The 18,048-nt window shown below is 34.7% G+C and overlaps 1 protein-coding gene across 4 annotated transcripts in view; it reads right to left on the reverse strand.

Moving 5' to 3' along the window:
* ATM (ATM serine/threonine kinase) overlaps positions 1-18,048 on the reverse strand; it is an 82,849-nt gene that overhangs the window by 36,014 nt on the left and 28,787 nt on the right. For 3 of the 4 annotated variants that reach the window (XM_064505053.1, XM_026100192.2, XM_026100191.2), the window contains exons 21-35: positions 17,799-17,874; positions 17,516-17,646; positions 16,053-16,173; positions 14,493-14,669; positions 13,573-13,742; positions 13,006-13,252; positions 12,288-12,406; positions 10,820-10,946; positions 9,463-9,662; positions 7,233-7,407; positions 5,411-5,575; positions 5,006-5,138; positions 2,329-2,424; positions 869-1,040; positions 518-659 (exon numbers count right to left, since the gene is read on the reverse strand). In XM_064505053.1, the coding sequence (XP_064361123.1) occupies positions 518-659; positions 869-1,040; positions 2,329-2,424; positions 5,006-5,138; positions 5,411-5,575; positions 7,233-7,407; positions 9,463-9,662; positions 10,820-10,946; positions 12,288-12,406; positions 13,006-13,252; positions 13,573-13,742; positions 14,493-14,669; positions 16,053-16,173; positions 17,516-17,646; positions 17,799-17,874 (2,251 nt within the window). The remainder of the gene's footprint in view (positions 1-517; positions 660-868; positions 1,041-2,328; positions 2,425-5,005; positions 5,139-5,410; positions 5,576-7,232; positions 7,408-9,462; positions 9,663-10,819; positions 10,947-12,287; positions 12,407-13,005; positions 13,253-13,572; positions 13,743-14,492; positions 14,670-16,052; positions 16,174-17,515; positions 17,647-17,798; positions 17,875-18,048) is intronic. The other variant, XM_026100193.2, reaches the window with a different exon arrangement.

Here is an 18,048-nt window from a genome sequence, read left to right on the forward strand (position 1 = left end):
CAAATCAAAAGTTTGAAAATTTGGAAATATCTGATTTATGGTCAATTATGCAACTTTACTTCTGACATATTTTCCAGTAAGTATTTGCATCAAATGATGCTGGAATCCTGAGAAAGTATGTATTAGAACACTAAGTAATCAAAAAGCATATAAATAATGAAAGCACACAGCTTTCCAATGTCAAATTGGTAATTTCTTAAGAGACAGTGAGAAGCCCCAAATGCTGGCATATTTGGACCTAAGAGTCCAATCCTCAAAACATTTCCTTTACTATCCAATTTTTTTTATATTAGGGCTGATTTTCAGGATCAGCAGTAAGTACAAAATCAGATCTCTCTATGAATAAATGAAATAGAAGATGTACAAAAGCAATCATATTTGCAATAAAAAGACTAGGGTTTGGATTCAACAAAACCTATCTCTGTAAATATTTCCAAATTCTTTTTTTTTTTTTAAATATACTTCCATTCATCTTCCCAACCTCTTATGTCATATAAATAAGGCATATCAGAAGTACCTTCTTCCTAGACATTCTGAAAGGCTGTAGATAGATTAACATGGGATCAGCTTTGTTTTTATAAATCTCCCAAAATTCACTGCCAGACTTGGTGGCTAAAATGTTTTTCAAACAGGAAACAGCAGCAGCTCTAACATCAATACTGAAAGAGTAACATACAGAGTGTCATGTTATTTCATTAACATGTTTTATTTTCAATAGCACTTTCATAAATGTACAAAACAAATCATTTCACAGTTGAATAAAGTGTGCCCCAAATCAGAAAATTACAATGACTAGGATATGCTAGTACAGCTTAATGGCTCATCTTAAGCCTTGAACTAAATAAATGAAATAAATAAGCATACTCACCAATTATCTGTCAAAGCGATGTTTATTTGAGTTAACATTACGAAGACCCCCTGAAGTTTTCTATCTTCAAGTAGGTCCACTGCCTTAGAATCCAGTACATTTTCAGTATGCTGAAGAGCTATGGTGGAGAAATCCATGGGACCTATTTCTCCCAAACAACTTCCAACAGCCTCTGCAAATGCAGGTAATGTTACAGTCTTATGCACACCCACGCATGGTCTCACCCTAAAAAGTCGCTGTGACTAATCAATTAATACAAACTTTTTTTTACAACTGAGATTCTTATGGGATCAAAAACTGCAGAGATTTATAAATAATCACCTGAGGAGCATTAGGATTAAAATTACATTTATACAAGTTTGCAACGTAAGACTCATAAATAATACAGTTTTTGCCGTCTACCTCAGTTTTCTAGAAGTACCTGTGGCTCTTGATTTTGTGGTATAAACAGACAGAGATTCTATTTTTGCTTAAATAAGGTACATGTGAAAAACATAAATGAAAAAGATCAGAATAACAGACAAAGAAAACACTTTATAAAAAGAGAAGAACACATACAAGAAAAAAACAAGAATGACTTTGAAAAGTTACAAAAAAAAAAAAGTTTCATTAGAAAGGAACCAAAATTAGACCTATCTATCTCCCTGCTCCTTCCTTCATATTTGCCACATTTTAGAGCTTTAGCTGTCCTTGCTTGTCTGCACTTCACTGTGTCATAAAACTTCTCAATCTTCTACAACACTCCTTTGACCACTACAGCACATGAAGAACAAACTGAAGATATACAGGTTGCGTTATGAACTAAATTTAACAAACCATCTAAGGAAACGTAATGCAGAAGAGACTGAAACACACAGCTTGCCCAGGTGCTGAGCAAGAAGTTAAGGCTGAAGTCAATGGGTGCTGCAGCTGCTCAGCACTTGTAAGTATCTGTTACTAGTCTTTCAGATGAAAAATGTACTAAGGCAAATGTTCTTGTTACTCCTCTATCAACCTATTTTAGACATCTAACATTTGGGAAAGAGGGAATTTGGATTTTTGCTTTGGTCCTTTGAACCAAACATTAGCTAGGTGCTCAAGGTAAATGGTGAGAAGACTTTTAAAAATAGAGAAAATGTTTTAAGATAGCCAACAATTATTTTAAATTCCACTAAAATATGCCTTCCAAATTCTCAGAGAAGTTCTCTTCATTTTTTATTATTTTTCAATCTAATAAAGTGACCCATATAATGGTAGATGACTCCTTCTTATTGCCAATAGGAGAAATCAAGGTATAAATTGATGACAATTTACATTATTAGTCAAAGTTGTAAAATATAGTCTCTGAAAAGAAGAACACCACCCATTTGGACATCCCTGATGGTTACTTCTGGCAGCAATGGCAAAATACCACTGCGCACAGTTACAAACCTGGGTTTGCAATGAGAGCCCTAGGACACTTGTGGGACTAATCGACTTACCTAGCACAGCTTTTTCCCCTGTATGGTTAACTGCCATCTTGGACAGCTGCAGTAAGCTCACCACCAACTTCACTACTGCAGAGTCTCCTGGGTTTTCTATCATTCAGAAAGAAAAGTAAACCCACAAAACATCACCGTGTTATTTGCAATGTGAATGTATTAGAAGAAAATGCTGCTTTAATAACTTGCACCTACAAATATCAACATGCATTATTAATGTTGAAACAAGTTGGTATTTAACAGTTCATAATAAAAATTATTTATTTTTCCTATTCATCACATCTTGAAAAATTTCTACACATAACTTTGAATATACCAATGAATCCCCATAACTAGAACATACAAATACTATTTTCAGTGTTTTGCTGTAGAAATAGTAGTTACATGCATGAAATATTACCATCAATTAAAACATCAATATTATTCAAAACACAGTGAAGTCATACTACATCACTCCAGTGACAGCACTTAAGCTAATATGATCAGTGCTGTTCAAAACCTGATCCCAGGAAACATCCCAAATAACACTTTCTGCCTGCAAATTCACAGCCTTCAGCATCAGCTAAAAAATTGCATTTAACATTTGAAAGCAACTAGATAAATCTTGTCTAACAGAACTTAAAGAAAAAAAAAACTAACATTTTCTCATTCACTCAATTGTGAGTTTGAATGCAAAAATGTCAAATTTCACAAACATACTGATGACTCCTCAAAACATAATTAGTAGACCTTGTTTTGGCGTTTGTAAAAACTACTGTTAGTTTTTAAAAATATATGTATTTTAGATTTGAGTGATAATTTGCTAGATTCTTCAAAGTCTATACAAGTGGCATCAAACACACACAGAATAACTAATGAGGCCTGCAAAGCAGTTTCTTGATTATATCTATATACTTCACTACACTTCAAAAAATGCATTATAAAAATTTAGCGGTAGGACTGTTACTGCCTATAATTACAACTTTTTACTACTTACTTACTAGTTTTTATTTACCTAATTACTTTTGCAAAATCATAAACTCTCTGCCAAATAATAAACTCTATATTTCCATGTATATTTGCCAGCTGAGGTCTTTTTTTTCCCTAGTAAATATTTCAAACAGAATAGTTTTGTTCTTTCCAGGAACAGGGCCTAGGAAAAAATATGATGATTTGCTTATCTAAAAAATTAAAAGAAAAATATAGCAATATTTTCTCTGAAAAATCCCTGTTGCCCTAATGTTTGGAATTGAAGCCTGAAATTGCATTTATGCTTGTTTTATGCCTTTGGAAAAATGAAGGCACATCTGGCTGAACTGCAGTAGTTATTTCTTAAATGTATCTTTCAGTCTACAGTTTTATAGCCTTTATCACTGACCAGATTTTTTTCTTATTTTTAACACCTGAAATCAATCAGGTCAATCCAGAAAAAAAATAGTTATTTTAAAGTGCTTTATAGAGATTTTTAGTAAAAGGCACAATCAAGGCAATAGGCCCATCGAGCCAGCTAGCATGCCTCCAACAGTGCAATATTAAGCATTTCTCCTCTGTTTCAGCCAATAAGCAGATTGAGGATTTCTGGGATCTTATCTAATACTATCTATGAGATATGGCTAACTCCTTTTAAGGCCCATTATGCTTCTGATCTCCACAATAAGTGGCAGTAAGTTCCATGATATAATTTTATTTTGTTAGAAAAACAGATGTTCTTTCTCTTGTTATATACATGCTGCCAGATACCTTAATTCGTTCTTGTATTGTGATAAATGTGATAAGTACTCCCTGTTCAGCCTCCTCATACCATTCATCAGTTTCTTAAGCTGTCTGTATTCCCCTTCTATCTCTTTTCCAAGCTTACAGAGCCTAGATTATTCCTGTGCTCCTCTAATAGAAGTTGCTCTATGCAGGCTTCTTGCCATTTACAAATTCTCTTTTCAAGCAGAAATTTGAGATTAAAATTGCAAATAAACTCCAGATGTGGGCACATAATACACTTACACCACAGTCTTATGACAGACTACTATTCTTCCCCATGTTTTACTTTGTACTTATTTACAGTGAATTACATCAGCTCTTTTTATCTGCCAGTCATTCAGTAGCACAAGCAGACAAAGATCTGACATAGAGGAGAAAAGTGAAATTGTCTGGTACAAGCATCTGAAAACCAAAATAGGAAGGAACTGGGTCTCGACTAAAGGGCGAAAACAGTAGAAAAAGAACACTGGGATGTGGTGAGGTTCAAATAAACTAAATCCTACCATTTTCAAACTTCTGTGAGGTTTACTTCCAAGCATACTGTGCCTTTAAAAGAATCTAGCTTCATAGTATTTAAGAGAGATTCATGTACAAGGAAACTCATTAAGTAGCTGTAAAGCAATATACTTATATAACATATTATACATATTCTGGTCATTCATAATCATACATCTCCCATTCCAAAAACTGGAAGGATATTTTATCATCTCTGTCATGTAACACGTTTTATAATATTTATAATAAGCCCTGTAAGACATATTTCAGATTTTGCATCAATAATGCATGCCATTCTGTTACGCATTAGAAGCTATAATACGGTCACACTGCTAAACATAAAAAAAAAAGAAAACAGTAAAACATTCAATGCTAAATTAGAATCGGGTTATATGGCTACACATCTAAAACAAGATACAGAAAAAATAAAACAATCAGATGTCTGTACCTTGGAAATATTTCAGGAGATCCTTCATCTGATCTTTATATTGTTCCAATTTTTTGCGTAAATCATACAGTCCTTCAAGCCGCGTTAAGGGCAGTGAATCACTGACACTAACTGAGAGAAAGTGACTAATTTCCTGCAAAACAACATTTTTTATTAAGCATATATAGCATACAAATAAAGGCTTCAAGAAAAGACATGCTTCTCAGCAGTCTACAATGTGGATATTAACAGCTGCAAAGTAAGAGTGGAGACCTACCAGCATCTCAGATTCTGAAACAGGAACAAAATAGTCCATACGTCTAATTTAAATCTTTCTCAGTTACATCACATAGCTAGAAAATTGTTTCTCATTCAAAAGTTTGCCACAGCCACTACGCTATGAGGTATAATTTAAAATGTAATTACCTCCAAAAGAGAATATGCTCCTTTGCTGTATTTTATCTTCTGTTGAGTTGCTCGCAAATCTTTAAAAGCAGGATATTCAGGAAAAGGATCTAAGCATTTGATTGCTTGGTACAGATTTTCATTATCCTTATTATCTATCACCAGGTACTTCAACAAGCCTAGGACCTGGAAATAAAAAGTAAATAGAAAGAAAAGAGATAAAGAAACATCTTTGAGACATATCTCTTTATAGGTTACAAAGTCTGTATTCTCGTAAGTTCCATCAAGCCGATGACGCTATAAAAAGATTAGTAAGATAATTTATTTACACTATTACATTACAGAATGTTTACAGGCATGGAGAAATTGCAGCTACATGCTAAAAAGATGAGGAGTTTTTGCCATTCCCCCTCCTCGAAGCTTTTATTGTTACAAACTGCGGTTTCGTTATCTTCGTCTTTAAGCAAAGTTGTTTTCAAATATTGGAAATACACTGCAAAGAGTCAGCCACACACTGCACCCAAGCAGTCCTTCTGACGTTACCAGAGCTTTATTATTTTTACAAACTATAGTGCCGGTAACTTTGAATCCTGGCAACTGCCTAAATATCATGATTTACTGCCCAAACCACTGAACTCTGAGCATTTGGACAGCTCTACAATTTAAATAAATGCCTGCTAAAGGGGTAACATACCTTCTCTGCAAAAATGCTGCCTTTCTGCTTTACTTACTAGTCAATGTAACTGGATATTCAATCCAGGCAGCTTTGTGGAGTCACCAATTTAAATTATGAGGTTTTTATCTGTGGACCTGCATTTACTTGAAAAAAGATCAACTAACTTCCATTCAATGCTAGAAGAAAAACAACTAGAAGAACCTGAAAAGTGATCACACACTAGAAGAAGGCCTTCCCTGCAAAACAAGTATGACATGAAAAGGTTCCATATTTAATGGCAGTATCAGTTTGGAGAAATTCCTGCCCTCCCCACCTTGTTTCTGCCCAAAGACGCCGTGGTACGTTGCCTTTGCAGTTGTGCAGGTACAGCAGTACCTTTGCGCAGACATATCTGATCATGGAGCTTCCAGTTACAATTTGTTCCAGAAGCAGCTGAAATAATGAAAACTGTTTTTTGTACATATTTGTTCTCTGACCACTAGACACCTTCCTCTTCCCAAGATTTCCATCGTATTTCCTGAGAAAACTTCCACAAGGCAAGAAACAACTGTGCTGCAACTAGCGGAGAGCTCTGCAGGTAACTGCACGGCTGGTCGATGTGCTTGTACGGATCAGCTCACTGGCCATCACCAGCAGTTTATGAATGCCTATGTCCCGCTTTTCTTCTATTTGGGGGTACCACTGTTCTGGTGTCTCTCCTCTACTAAGGTAACAGCTTTTACAAAACTTACCCTGGAGATTTTAAACTGCTTCCAAATTTGTCTGAAACTGGCCCACAAATTCAAAGCACACAGAAAAGACAGTATGACAGCATTAAAGTTGTTTACGAGATCACTTTAAAAAGAATACTTTTTTATAGGCTAAGTACATGCAGAATTAGAAAGTAAGTGATACAGTAATCTCAACAATCGTGATGCAAATACATCTCAATCACTGTTTTAAAGCCACAGAAATTACTTAACTACAGAACACAGTATCTGTCATAATAAGAGTTCCAAAGGTAAAGATACATTCATTTAAACAACTAAAGGTATACTGCTACACCCCAAATAACTCTTTTGATATAAATCAAAATGGATAAAGATACCTGGTTTATGACAGTGAATATGAACTAAAAAGCTAACGGACAAGTAATAAATACAAACAGCAATTGCAAATCAAAACTACCTGTTCCTGAATCTCAGGCTGGTCCACAGCAAGAGGTATTAGGGTTCCTACAATAACGTGAAGGTGGCTTTCTAGAGCATCATTGCAACATGTGACTGCTGTGTGGCAAACATGATGAAGAAGATCACAACAGAGCGAAAAGCTGCGCATGGATATGTCTCTGATAATAACGGGTCTGCCACAGGAAATACGGAAGTGAAATTAAAAAAATATAAATTGTCATTATCTCAAGTATTAACCTATTATACAACAGAGAAGAATAGGGGAAAGAGGGGAATATAAACAATCATTATAGGAGGAAATGATTCTAAACTAAAAATCATCAACAAAATCAGCTCTAAGGATTTAGCTGAGAAGACCTAGGAAAACTGAATCACACATTCTTTTCACAGAAATTAACTGTATCATTATAAAAATACTTATACAAGGTCAAAAATCTAAACATATTCCCAGAGGGAAAAAAATCTAAAAAGGTTTCTAGATTATCATTTGTTAAAACAATTTTGACATAAGGATAGCAAAATGGAAACTCTCCCTCTGCATTCTCCTCTCTTTCACATAACTATTACTAAAAAAAAAAAACAACTGAGGTTCCAAAGGACCCCTGGAGTTCATCTGTAGTCCAACTTCCTGCCCAAAGCAGGGCCACCTTCCAATTCCCATCAGGTTCTGGGGGCCTTGTCAAGCTGAATCCTGACACACTTTGGGGACGGGGAATCCACAGCCTTTCTGAGCAACCTGTTCCAGGATCCAAACATTCTCACTTGGAGAATCTTTTTCCTCATGTCCCACCAGAATTTCCCTTATTGCAACCGGTGGCTGCTACCTCTTGTCCTTTCACTGGGCAACTCAAAGAGGAGTCTGGCTCCATCTTCTCTGCAAAACCTCTTCCCCCTCCAGACAGTGCAGGACAGAAATTAGATCAACCCCACTTATCATGCTGGGGGTCTCCCACTTGACCAGCCACAGTTTGTCAATACCTCTCTTGTATTGGGGTGAGGGGCCCAGTACTGGACAGTAGCTCCAGATGCAGCCTCCCAGGAACCAAACAGAGGGAAATGACCACTTCCCTCAACTTAGCAGCTGCCCTCCTGCCAGCACAGTCCAGCATGTGGTTAGCCTTCAGTGATGAAAAGGCACACTGCTAACTCACATTCAGCTTGTCCTCCATGACTCTCTGGTCCTTTTCTGCAAAGCTACTTTCTAGCCAGTCAGCTCCCGAGCCTGCACTGATGCATGAGGCTATTCCATCCCAGGTGTAATACTTGGGCATTGTCATTGTTGAACTTCACAAAATACCTGTTGTCCCACTCCTACAGCTAGATGAGGTCCCCCTTGCCCTCCAGTGCCTCAACCATTCCCTCCAGTTAGGTGCTGATCACAATAATAAGCCTGATATTAATGGCATTTACTGTAAACTCTACATCTCTCTTCAATACTTCAGGGTACGAAATGCTTCCAGAAAGCAAAGCAATCAACTTTCACTTAATGACATTTAGGTGAATAACTGTCTTGGAAATCCAAAGCTAAACCCCAAGTAAGAAAGTATCTCTAGTCCTCCTGGAAGGTACTAATCTTCAGGTAAATTTTAAGGTTGATGAAGTACTGTTTTTTTCAATTTGAAGACAAACTAAAACAACATGTATTGATTTTCACTCTTTTTGTTAGTTGCTTATGGATGAGAATGGAAATGTTAACGCTCTTAATCACCTCAATCAGCACATTTTATTTCAAATATGCTTACTTTGCACTTAACTTCGCAATTTCCTCTTTCCCCCCCATGTCCTTTGAATGCCCAAATACCCTTTCCTATTCAGTCACCAAAATCTCCTAACTCTAATTTCCTGTAACTAATTTCCTGTTTCCTCTCATTTCCTAAACTCCTAATTTCTATAATCTGATTTCCTGTTAGAAATAGGAAATTCTGCACTATTGTAAATACTTAACTACAAGGATAGCACAAAATAATCCTCATTTTAGCAAGAGTTCTAAATTTAAATTTCCAAATTATCAAAGAAAGGTGATTTACAAGCTCCACAAGACCATTTTTTGTTATTCTAAGGATTTGGAGTACAGTCTAGAAAGAAGACTCATAATCAGTTGACAGTCACACATTTTTGGACTACTTTCTATACATGAATTAGAATCTACTAGCAATGATGAAATGTAAGGTTATGACAGTAACAAGGCTGCAGAGGCAAGAAAAATAAGAGATAATCAATATATCTACCTGCTGTTGATATGGTGTATCAGGGTATAAATTACATCTCGGAGGACAAAAGCCCATGCTCCTCCTAAACCATCCTTTATCTCTTTAAGTAACAGACTAACGAACAAATGATAAATTATAAGAACTCTGTGTTTCTTGTAAACGTTGTTTGTATCTGATGCTTGCTTACAAAGCGCCAGAAGAATTTTCTGGAATGAATCCTAAAAATGAACAGAACTGCTAATAAAAAGATAATTCATAATGCCAATACCAATATAACTTACCATCAAGAAAAAATCCTAAGCAACAGAGATATGTACTTTTTTAAAGGACATGGACAAAAGGGCTTACTCATTTTTACTGTTTGAAACAAACAAAAAAGCTATGCAGAAATCAGTTCTCCAGGGAGGGGGATAGGCCCCATAACTCTTTTTTTTTTTTTTTTTACATGAGAAAGATTATGCCTATTTTTCAGAAAACCAAAGGGTTATGGCAATTTTCATCTACAGTAGAAACATGAAATGAAAACCATAAAAAAAGATCAGGTAGTGCTTCAGGCTATATTCCTTCAAACACAAAGTTCACATGTACAAAATGCAAGATACTTCCATCGAATATGAATACAGATTGTAACAGTTAAACCTATACTCTTAAGAAAAACCCCATCCTATCTTTAAGTACTAGGTATGGTTGTGACACATTTTAAGGGAATTTACTCCACTGGCTGGCAATATTAACTTTTATACTCTAAAGTTTTAGACAAATTTGCTTCAGAGAAACTTTTTTTTTTTATTCTTTAGATTGCTCATAGATGGGCAAAGTAAGTTGTATTCTTCGCAAAATATGTAATAAAAGAGCATAAACTTTAAAGCAATAGGTTCCTATGGAATGATGCTTGAGAAGGCAGGAATACGTTTATGATCTATTGTGAGCACAGTATTGTTTTATCTTCCTACTGGCTGTAAAAAATGGGAAATCAAATGTCTAAAATAGAGAAACTAAAACATCATGCTTAGTAAGGGAAGCAACCTTTAACCTTTTAATAGTAGTTAGTATTTAGACACAATTGTTCAAATGTTAATTTAGACTTATGCCAAAGAAATAACATAACTCTAAAAACATGACATCTGGTACGTGGAGATTTCTCCAACCTTTAAAATATTTCTATTTATATATATAATGCAATTATACTTTAAGGATGTAATTTTTGTAACGTTACTTTGCCCCTGAACTTAGGACTTCTTCCTTTTCAAAAGGCAAACAAGGGAACAGAAATATTTCTAAGGTTGTGCTTATCCCCATACATATATGATGAAAATGCTTAATTAAACCAAAATGTATCTATAAAAGGAAAAAAAAAGCATCATGACATACTTACAGGGCTTTTAGAAAGAACTGCTACAAGACTTTTTAATTTGCTTTTATGACAATTGCTGATATAGTCCAAGGTTGCCTTAATTACATAAGCTGGAAAATGAGGAGGATTAGGAGCAGGATCCAGCTCCCTGAATGAATAAAAAAATGTGTTATTTTTCTGAAGAATCAAAGCCTGTGTGTTAAATAAAATACTCTCATTAAACAAAAAGGTAATTTCTGGGAAATACTGCTTTCAGTAAGTGAGAGGTACAAAAAGTAGGAGAGCTACATATATGTTACTTTCTGTTGTCTACTGACCATGCATGGCAGTTTTCTAAGCTGTACTTTCTTTGATAATCTTTATTATTTTTTGAAACATAATATGATAAAAAACCCAAATTTATCTCATCCAAGGTATTTCATAGGAAAATCTAATTGCAAGTCATGGCAAAGCTTCTATATTTCATAATTCTCAGAACAATGTGGTTAAGGAAGTAAACAGAAATGTCCGAGAAGAGAGAACACATCCCCACCATAATGAAAGGGAAAGGCAACTTTTCTGGGATCTTGAAGAGAAAAAGCATATATTATGACAGTAACAAAACAGTAAAAGCTAAGTTTCATGACTCCTATCCTTACCATTCTGTTCTTCAAAAGAAAAATTTTGGTTTCAAGAAGACACTAAGTAGTTTGCAAATAAACTCACTGAAACAAATTTCCTTTATGAAGTTCTGAAAACCTCAGTTGTTTAACTTTGGTGAAAATCTGCATAGCTGAGAAATGCCTTGCTTGCTTTTAATGTTATATTTCTACGTTTAAAATATCCCCGTAAATTACTTCAGGCAGTGTAATTTTTTTCCTAACAGCTTGTATCTAAACACAAAAATCTTACAAAATTATTTCCTGATATAATTATGCAAACAGTGATACTTTTAGGTAAAAAGCATGGAGTGAAAAGCTCATAAAAATGAAGATATTTGGGACATTAAAATATTTATATTAACTAGGAATTCAGTAGTTTACTTGGCACTGCTTCAGCAACTCCTTACCAAAGGCAAGGGCTGCCACTACAAGAACTGTTATGAAAGGTAATGACTTCTCAATTACTTCTGAATATTTAAAGACCTTTAAAAGAAAGATTTGAATTTAGAGACATTAAAACCTGAGCAGTTTTACAGACAGGGTAGTTCCATACTAGTTTGAACTGATCTACATTGGCATAGCCAACAGTCCGCCTCAGCAATATATAACACACACTCTTGTCCACCTACTTATTCTTTCCATTAACTGAAGTATTATAGAGGGATTCTCCTTACTGACGTTAGGCAACAATGATGTGAGAAAGTATACCGATAATACATTATTATTAATGAAAATAAATCGTTTAAATCTCAACTTCACAGCCATTTCTTCTTATGCCTGAAGGGCATGTTTTAATCCACAACGTTATACCACTATGATCAGTGATTTAAAAATCTACAAGTACATACCTTATGTATTTACTTAGATGAGCTCCTTCTGCTGCATTGGTGTCAGGTGGTTCATGTAAGGTCATCAGCAGTTCAACTACAATCTCTGATAAGTTACTATGAGATAAACTGTCAATTTGCTAAAGGGGAAAAATAATGTTTTAATAAAAATAAAATGAACTAAAATAATTTAACATTTATTTTCAAGTAAAACTATTTTCTCTTGTCTGTCTGTTGAATTATCCATGACATACAATTCATTTAGAAATCATGCCTGGTTAGATATCATCTATGACAGTCACAGGTAGAACATAGCATTTGTTTGCTTTCTGTATCTGAGAAACCTTTTATGGTAAATTTTACTAATAGTTCTAAATATAGAGTCTGCCTCTGAGGAAAAAGGAGGGTCTTCATGAAGTATTAATGAAATATTTTGCAAGTAAAACAAAACTTCCATAAACAGAGGTTTGACAGGGGTACTCAGGGATGTATAATGAATGCAAGGATTTTTTTTTATTACATTCTGAAAAGCATTAAACTTCAAGTCAACTCTCTGCCTGTAAGACACTATTGATTACCTATTTCAAAAACTTTGGATAAAAATTATCTTAGTGTGGCTTTATTACAGTAATACTCATGCCCATGAACTCAAGCTATTTACATTTTTACAGAATATAGTAAGTTTCTTTCAGGTCTGTTAAATGTCATACAACTCGATTTATATATTTAAAACAGATACCTGTTTTCCTAAGCAATTCTCATCCTTAAGCATGTCGTAGACTTTAGAAGCTGTATCTCTCTGCTCTGCTACTTCACTTTTTCCATGGCTTTCATAGGCAAAATATGGGAGGATATTCACAAGTATCTTTGGAAAACAGTCTGCGAGAACCTGCCTCCAGTCTTTTTCAATCATGTTGGCAAGTGATTTCACATCTCCAAATTGACTTCTAATCACCAGGTGTGGAACCAAAACTTTATAAGATGACCTACGTGTAGTAAACGCATTTTCAAAATGTCCTTGAACTGCACATTTATTTTTGAAAAAATATTATTTTTCAAGCATAATATAGTAGGCAGTATTCCTCTACTGCATAATTAAACTAGTAATGCCTGTGTAGCTACTGCTATACAATAAAAATCTTACCAGCATAAATATAATACAAGAGATAATTGGAATACATTTTAAAGGCTCTCAATATGTACTTCCTACAACAAAATCATGTTTCATTACTACTTTAGAAATTTGAAACCCTGTGTCACATTTGTAAATAAATCTATGAAAACTGCTTCCATATGGCAAACTTACCTGTAGAATTCCTCAAGACTAGTACAGTTCAGAAGAACATAAGGAAAAGTAGACAGGCTATATCCACTGTCATTTATTTTCAGCCACTCCATCACCAAATAGTCTAAATGTGATGTCATGAAGTCCTCTATATTTTTATAGCCAAAAATGTCAGATACTTTTCTCAAAACCTGTGCATTAAATAAGATTATGAAGTAGCATCCAGGGTACATGATACTATAGTATATTAAAAATATTATATCTCCATGTCCTCCCCCGAACTTTTTAATGAGTATTTCTATAACTCAGCTTCTATCTAGCATAAACTACTTTTTTATTATTTGTCTTGTTGTATCTTCTAAGAGTGTAATCAGGAACTAAACTCTCCCTGTGAAAAGCGGTATGCAAAAAATGGACAAAGAATACACATTTTGCAGGGTAGAGACAAGCAGCAATAAGTAGAAAGAAGAGATAAAAAGAGATGACGCACACCGAAAAATGACCAGCATGATAGGCTGCAGTCTGAACAGCAATTATTTCAGTTTGTCCTTGTGAATTGCAAAATAAAAATTCAGAAGCAGCATACCATTTTTCAATATACTGCATTTATTTTACAAGTTTTTCACAATGAAAAACTACTTTTACTTCCACTGGCTAGAAACATTTTCTTAAACGAACTCTGAAGTCTTTAATGTGATCTCTAATGTATTTTACGCCTGTGCTTTTAACATACAGGTTTTACAAGGTCAACATTTCTGTGTTAACACTATATAGATTATTAAATACAAATATCTGAATGAATTTGTAATCAAGTCCCACATTAGCCACTCTTTGCATTAAAAAATGTAACAATTTTCGACATTTCCAAAAGCATTTTGTATAATTCTGACTTCGCTTTGCTTAATTCTTAGCCTAAATATAAAAGGGAATTTTATACTTGCCTTTTTCACAAGGTGAGGTTCTAATCTGTTCTCTTTCATAGACTGGCAAATAGCAAACAAAGCTTGCTTTTCACATACTGGACTGCAGCACAGAACCATAGTTATAAGCATCAACAAAACTGCTTTCCTATTACGCTGCTCGTCCAAAAGATCTTCAGGACTTGCATCACCACTGACCTTCAGTAGGAAATAATGAAGAATTCATATAAACATTATGTCAAGGCAAATCTCTCAATTCATGAAGGATGAACACTGGTGAAAATCTTGCTTTGGTAGCTTAAAAGTTACTTCCCCTGAGTTGTCTGCTCTGCTCAACCAGAAGTTACTGCCTTTAGTGTGTCAGCACAAGAAAACACATGCTTGTATCTCATACACTCTAATTCATATAGCAGCATCTTTGCATTTTTCATTTATCAGCAGTTTAAACAAAGGCAACACACTTAAAAAAGAAATGACTGAAGCACCGACAAATCTTCTGCTCTTGTGCAAAATCTGCTGCCTCCAAAACAGGCACTACAGCAAGATTTTGCCCGGGCTTTTTAACCATTTCACAAGAATAACATTTATATCAGCATACTAGAAATAACATAAACCTCTGATGCAAATAAGAAAGACCTATCTTGTAAATCAAATGCAGTTCTCCTCCTCCTAAGGCATGGTGTTTGTAAGTGACTAATCAATAAAAATAACATGGAAGTGCAACCAAAGGACAGCAGCTAAAGAAAGACGAAAGAGAGCAAAGGCAAAAGAATGGGGAAGAGAGGCAACAGAGATGAGATGAGATGATGGAGAAAGAGAGATATGAGGCGACGCGACAGAAAAGAGGGACAAGATGACATAAAGACAAAATGAGGCGACAGCCAGGCTGACAGGACAATGAGCCAAGACAACACAGAGGGATGACATGACAGGAAGATGACAGAGTGATGGAGACAAAATATTATAAAAAATGTACATGACTCAGCATGGCTAACAAGCAAAAGTGAAGGATACTAATAGAAAAACTAATAGTTACAGAAACTCTGCACTAATATACATCGCTGCACGTGCAGTCATTGCACTAAAGTAAAATTTTTCCTTTCCTTGAATTTTCTTCTGAACCTTTTAATTTCTAAAGGAAATTTTGGTCTTGTGAAAATCACTGCTCCAATACCACTTGAAACATGACCTCTCTAACACTTACAAATCTGTTTTTACACTATACAGAATTTGAGGTCACATTGCCTCCTATTCTCTATTTAAACGTTGCCTAGAATTCTGAGGCTACACTTTACTTTGCTTCCTAAGTGTTTCTGTAATAAAACAAACAGCAACAATTAGTATTAAGCAGAAGAGCAGTCTGGAACCTACTCTAAAAAAGTTTACAAATTTGTAATGTGAGGAAAGAAGTGACTCACTAGATAAGTAAGGGATTTTCTGTCTACTACCTTGTTTCACCACCCTCAGATTATCAAAAGTCCAGAAGAATTAATGTTCTTATAAAACTAAACAAGTTCATTTAAAAAGTCATCTTAAGCATAACCTGAAAGTTAGGCATAACTAATAACTGGATCTTGGTACCAGATTTCTCATTCCTTCCTGAACTCTGAGATATGCATTCTCAAAAGCCTTTTGCTGGAGCTTCAAAGGAAGAGGTTTCAACAATCCAGAAGAATCTCTCCATTTCACATCTTGAAACAAACTTAAAACAAGAAAAATAATTAGCATAAATTTTCATCTACAAAATTACTGCGTATTCTACATAGCAAATAATAAGATTCTCCTTTTCTGAAATTCCTAATTTTCTTAACTTTTTTGTACAGCACTCTTTCCTTCCTCTCCCTCAAACAGTGCCCATAACAGTAAAAATATCTGCTGGGGCAAAATGGCAGAGGATAGCCTGAAAATAGAAATCTTTCACAATCTCTGCCAGTGCAGGAAACCAAACTTTAACTGTCCATTGCAATGTAATCTTCTATGTCATGTAGTACTATGTGAATATATTTATTACGTACATATCTACGTATAGTTTCTCAAAGAATTTAATTTTTGTAGATAAAGGCCCAATTCACTTTGGTTTTTATAACAAAAATGGGAGCACTATAGTGGGTCACACCATAGGCTACTCTAGCCATTTCTAAGTGACTGATAGCAGATAACTAAGAAAGATCACTATATACTTGCTTTGTATGTGTAATTCCCCTGAATATATTCTAACATTTGAATACAAACAGCTTGGCACATCACAAATTAGAAGCTGTGACAGTATTTAAGTCCTCGATGATTTCCTCTTTCATGAATTTGTCCAGTTGCTTTTTGAACCTATGTAAACTTCAGACATTCAGGTGATTTGTAAAACTCCTTGCCACAAGATAACTGAGTGTTGTATGAAGAAAGTAAACCACATTTTCTTTGAATCTTGAACCTATTAGTTTCATTTGATGCCCCCTAATCTTTAAACTGAAAAGGTAGCCAATCTTCACTTTGTTATGCTCCAGATTCTGTAGACTTATGTTATACCTCCTGCAATTCAACGCTACTTTGTGCTGAAGGATTCCAGTTTATACAACCAATAGCTGTGTGGAAAGTGCTCCATACTTCTGAACATCCTTTCTCTACCCCTTTATTTCCTTTCTGATATATTGGGGAAAGAACTGCACACGGTATTCAAAATATGAGATCCCTTGAAATAGTTTTTACATTACACAATCTAATCTATTTCTGCATGATAAATAACTGTTTCATATTCAAGTTTTGCATAACAAATTCAGTGTGAAATTTACTGTCATACATAGTAAATACATATAACATCATATATAGTATATACATTGCACAAAATACCGCAAATGTAGAGAAACTTTGAACCCTTTAACCAAAGTAACTTGGTAGGAGTCCATATTCCCTCAAGATTAAAGCTACAAAAGTACTGAAAAGAGCAGCTATACAATGATAAAAATAAGTCTCAGTCACGCAAAATTAACTATTATTCTTAAACACAATTATTTCATTTCCTAAGTAAACAGAAAAAAGATCTACCCTATTACCTGGTAATTGACTTTGCAGCAAGAATGCGAACTTGATGGTTACTATCTGCGAGAAAATGTGGAAAAGCATCAGTGACAGGAATATCTTTATTTATCACATTAAGGATAGCCCACTTTGAATGAGGATCAGCCTGAAAAAAAATGCATATGATGGTTCAAAATATACAGAAGGCTTACAATGAAATACACACTGATGTATGCAAAAGCTCTTTAGATACCATTTTCAAGCACACTTTAAGTATATACTTAACGTGCTAATAAATGTCAGAAAAGCAGGGCTTACTTCAAGCAAGGCTTTCATGCAGTTTAAAAGGGCCAATCTTACTGGTGCCGTGCATTTCCCTTCTTGAGCTAAATGCCTAAAATAGGAAACATTTGAATGAAAAAGTTGCCATCAACTTAGAGAAAAAGTCTAACAAATTAGTTTCTGCTGCTTGTAATTCATTCTTTTGCACCAAATTTTGGGCATATTTTTTATTTTAGATTTTATGTTTTTATTGTCCGTCTGCAATTTTAAACAATATTCATTTTTA

This window comes from Dromaius novaehollandiae, chromosome 1 (genome assembly GCF_036370855.1).
Source record: "Dromaius novaehollandiae isolate bDroNov1 chromosome 1, bDroNov1.hap1, whole genome shotgun sequence".
Classification (NCBI taxonomy): domain Eukaryota; kingdom Metazoa; phylum Chordata; class Aves; order Casuariiformes; family Dromaiidae; genus Dromaius; species Dromaius novaehollandiae.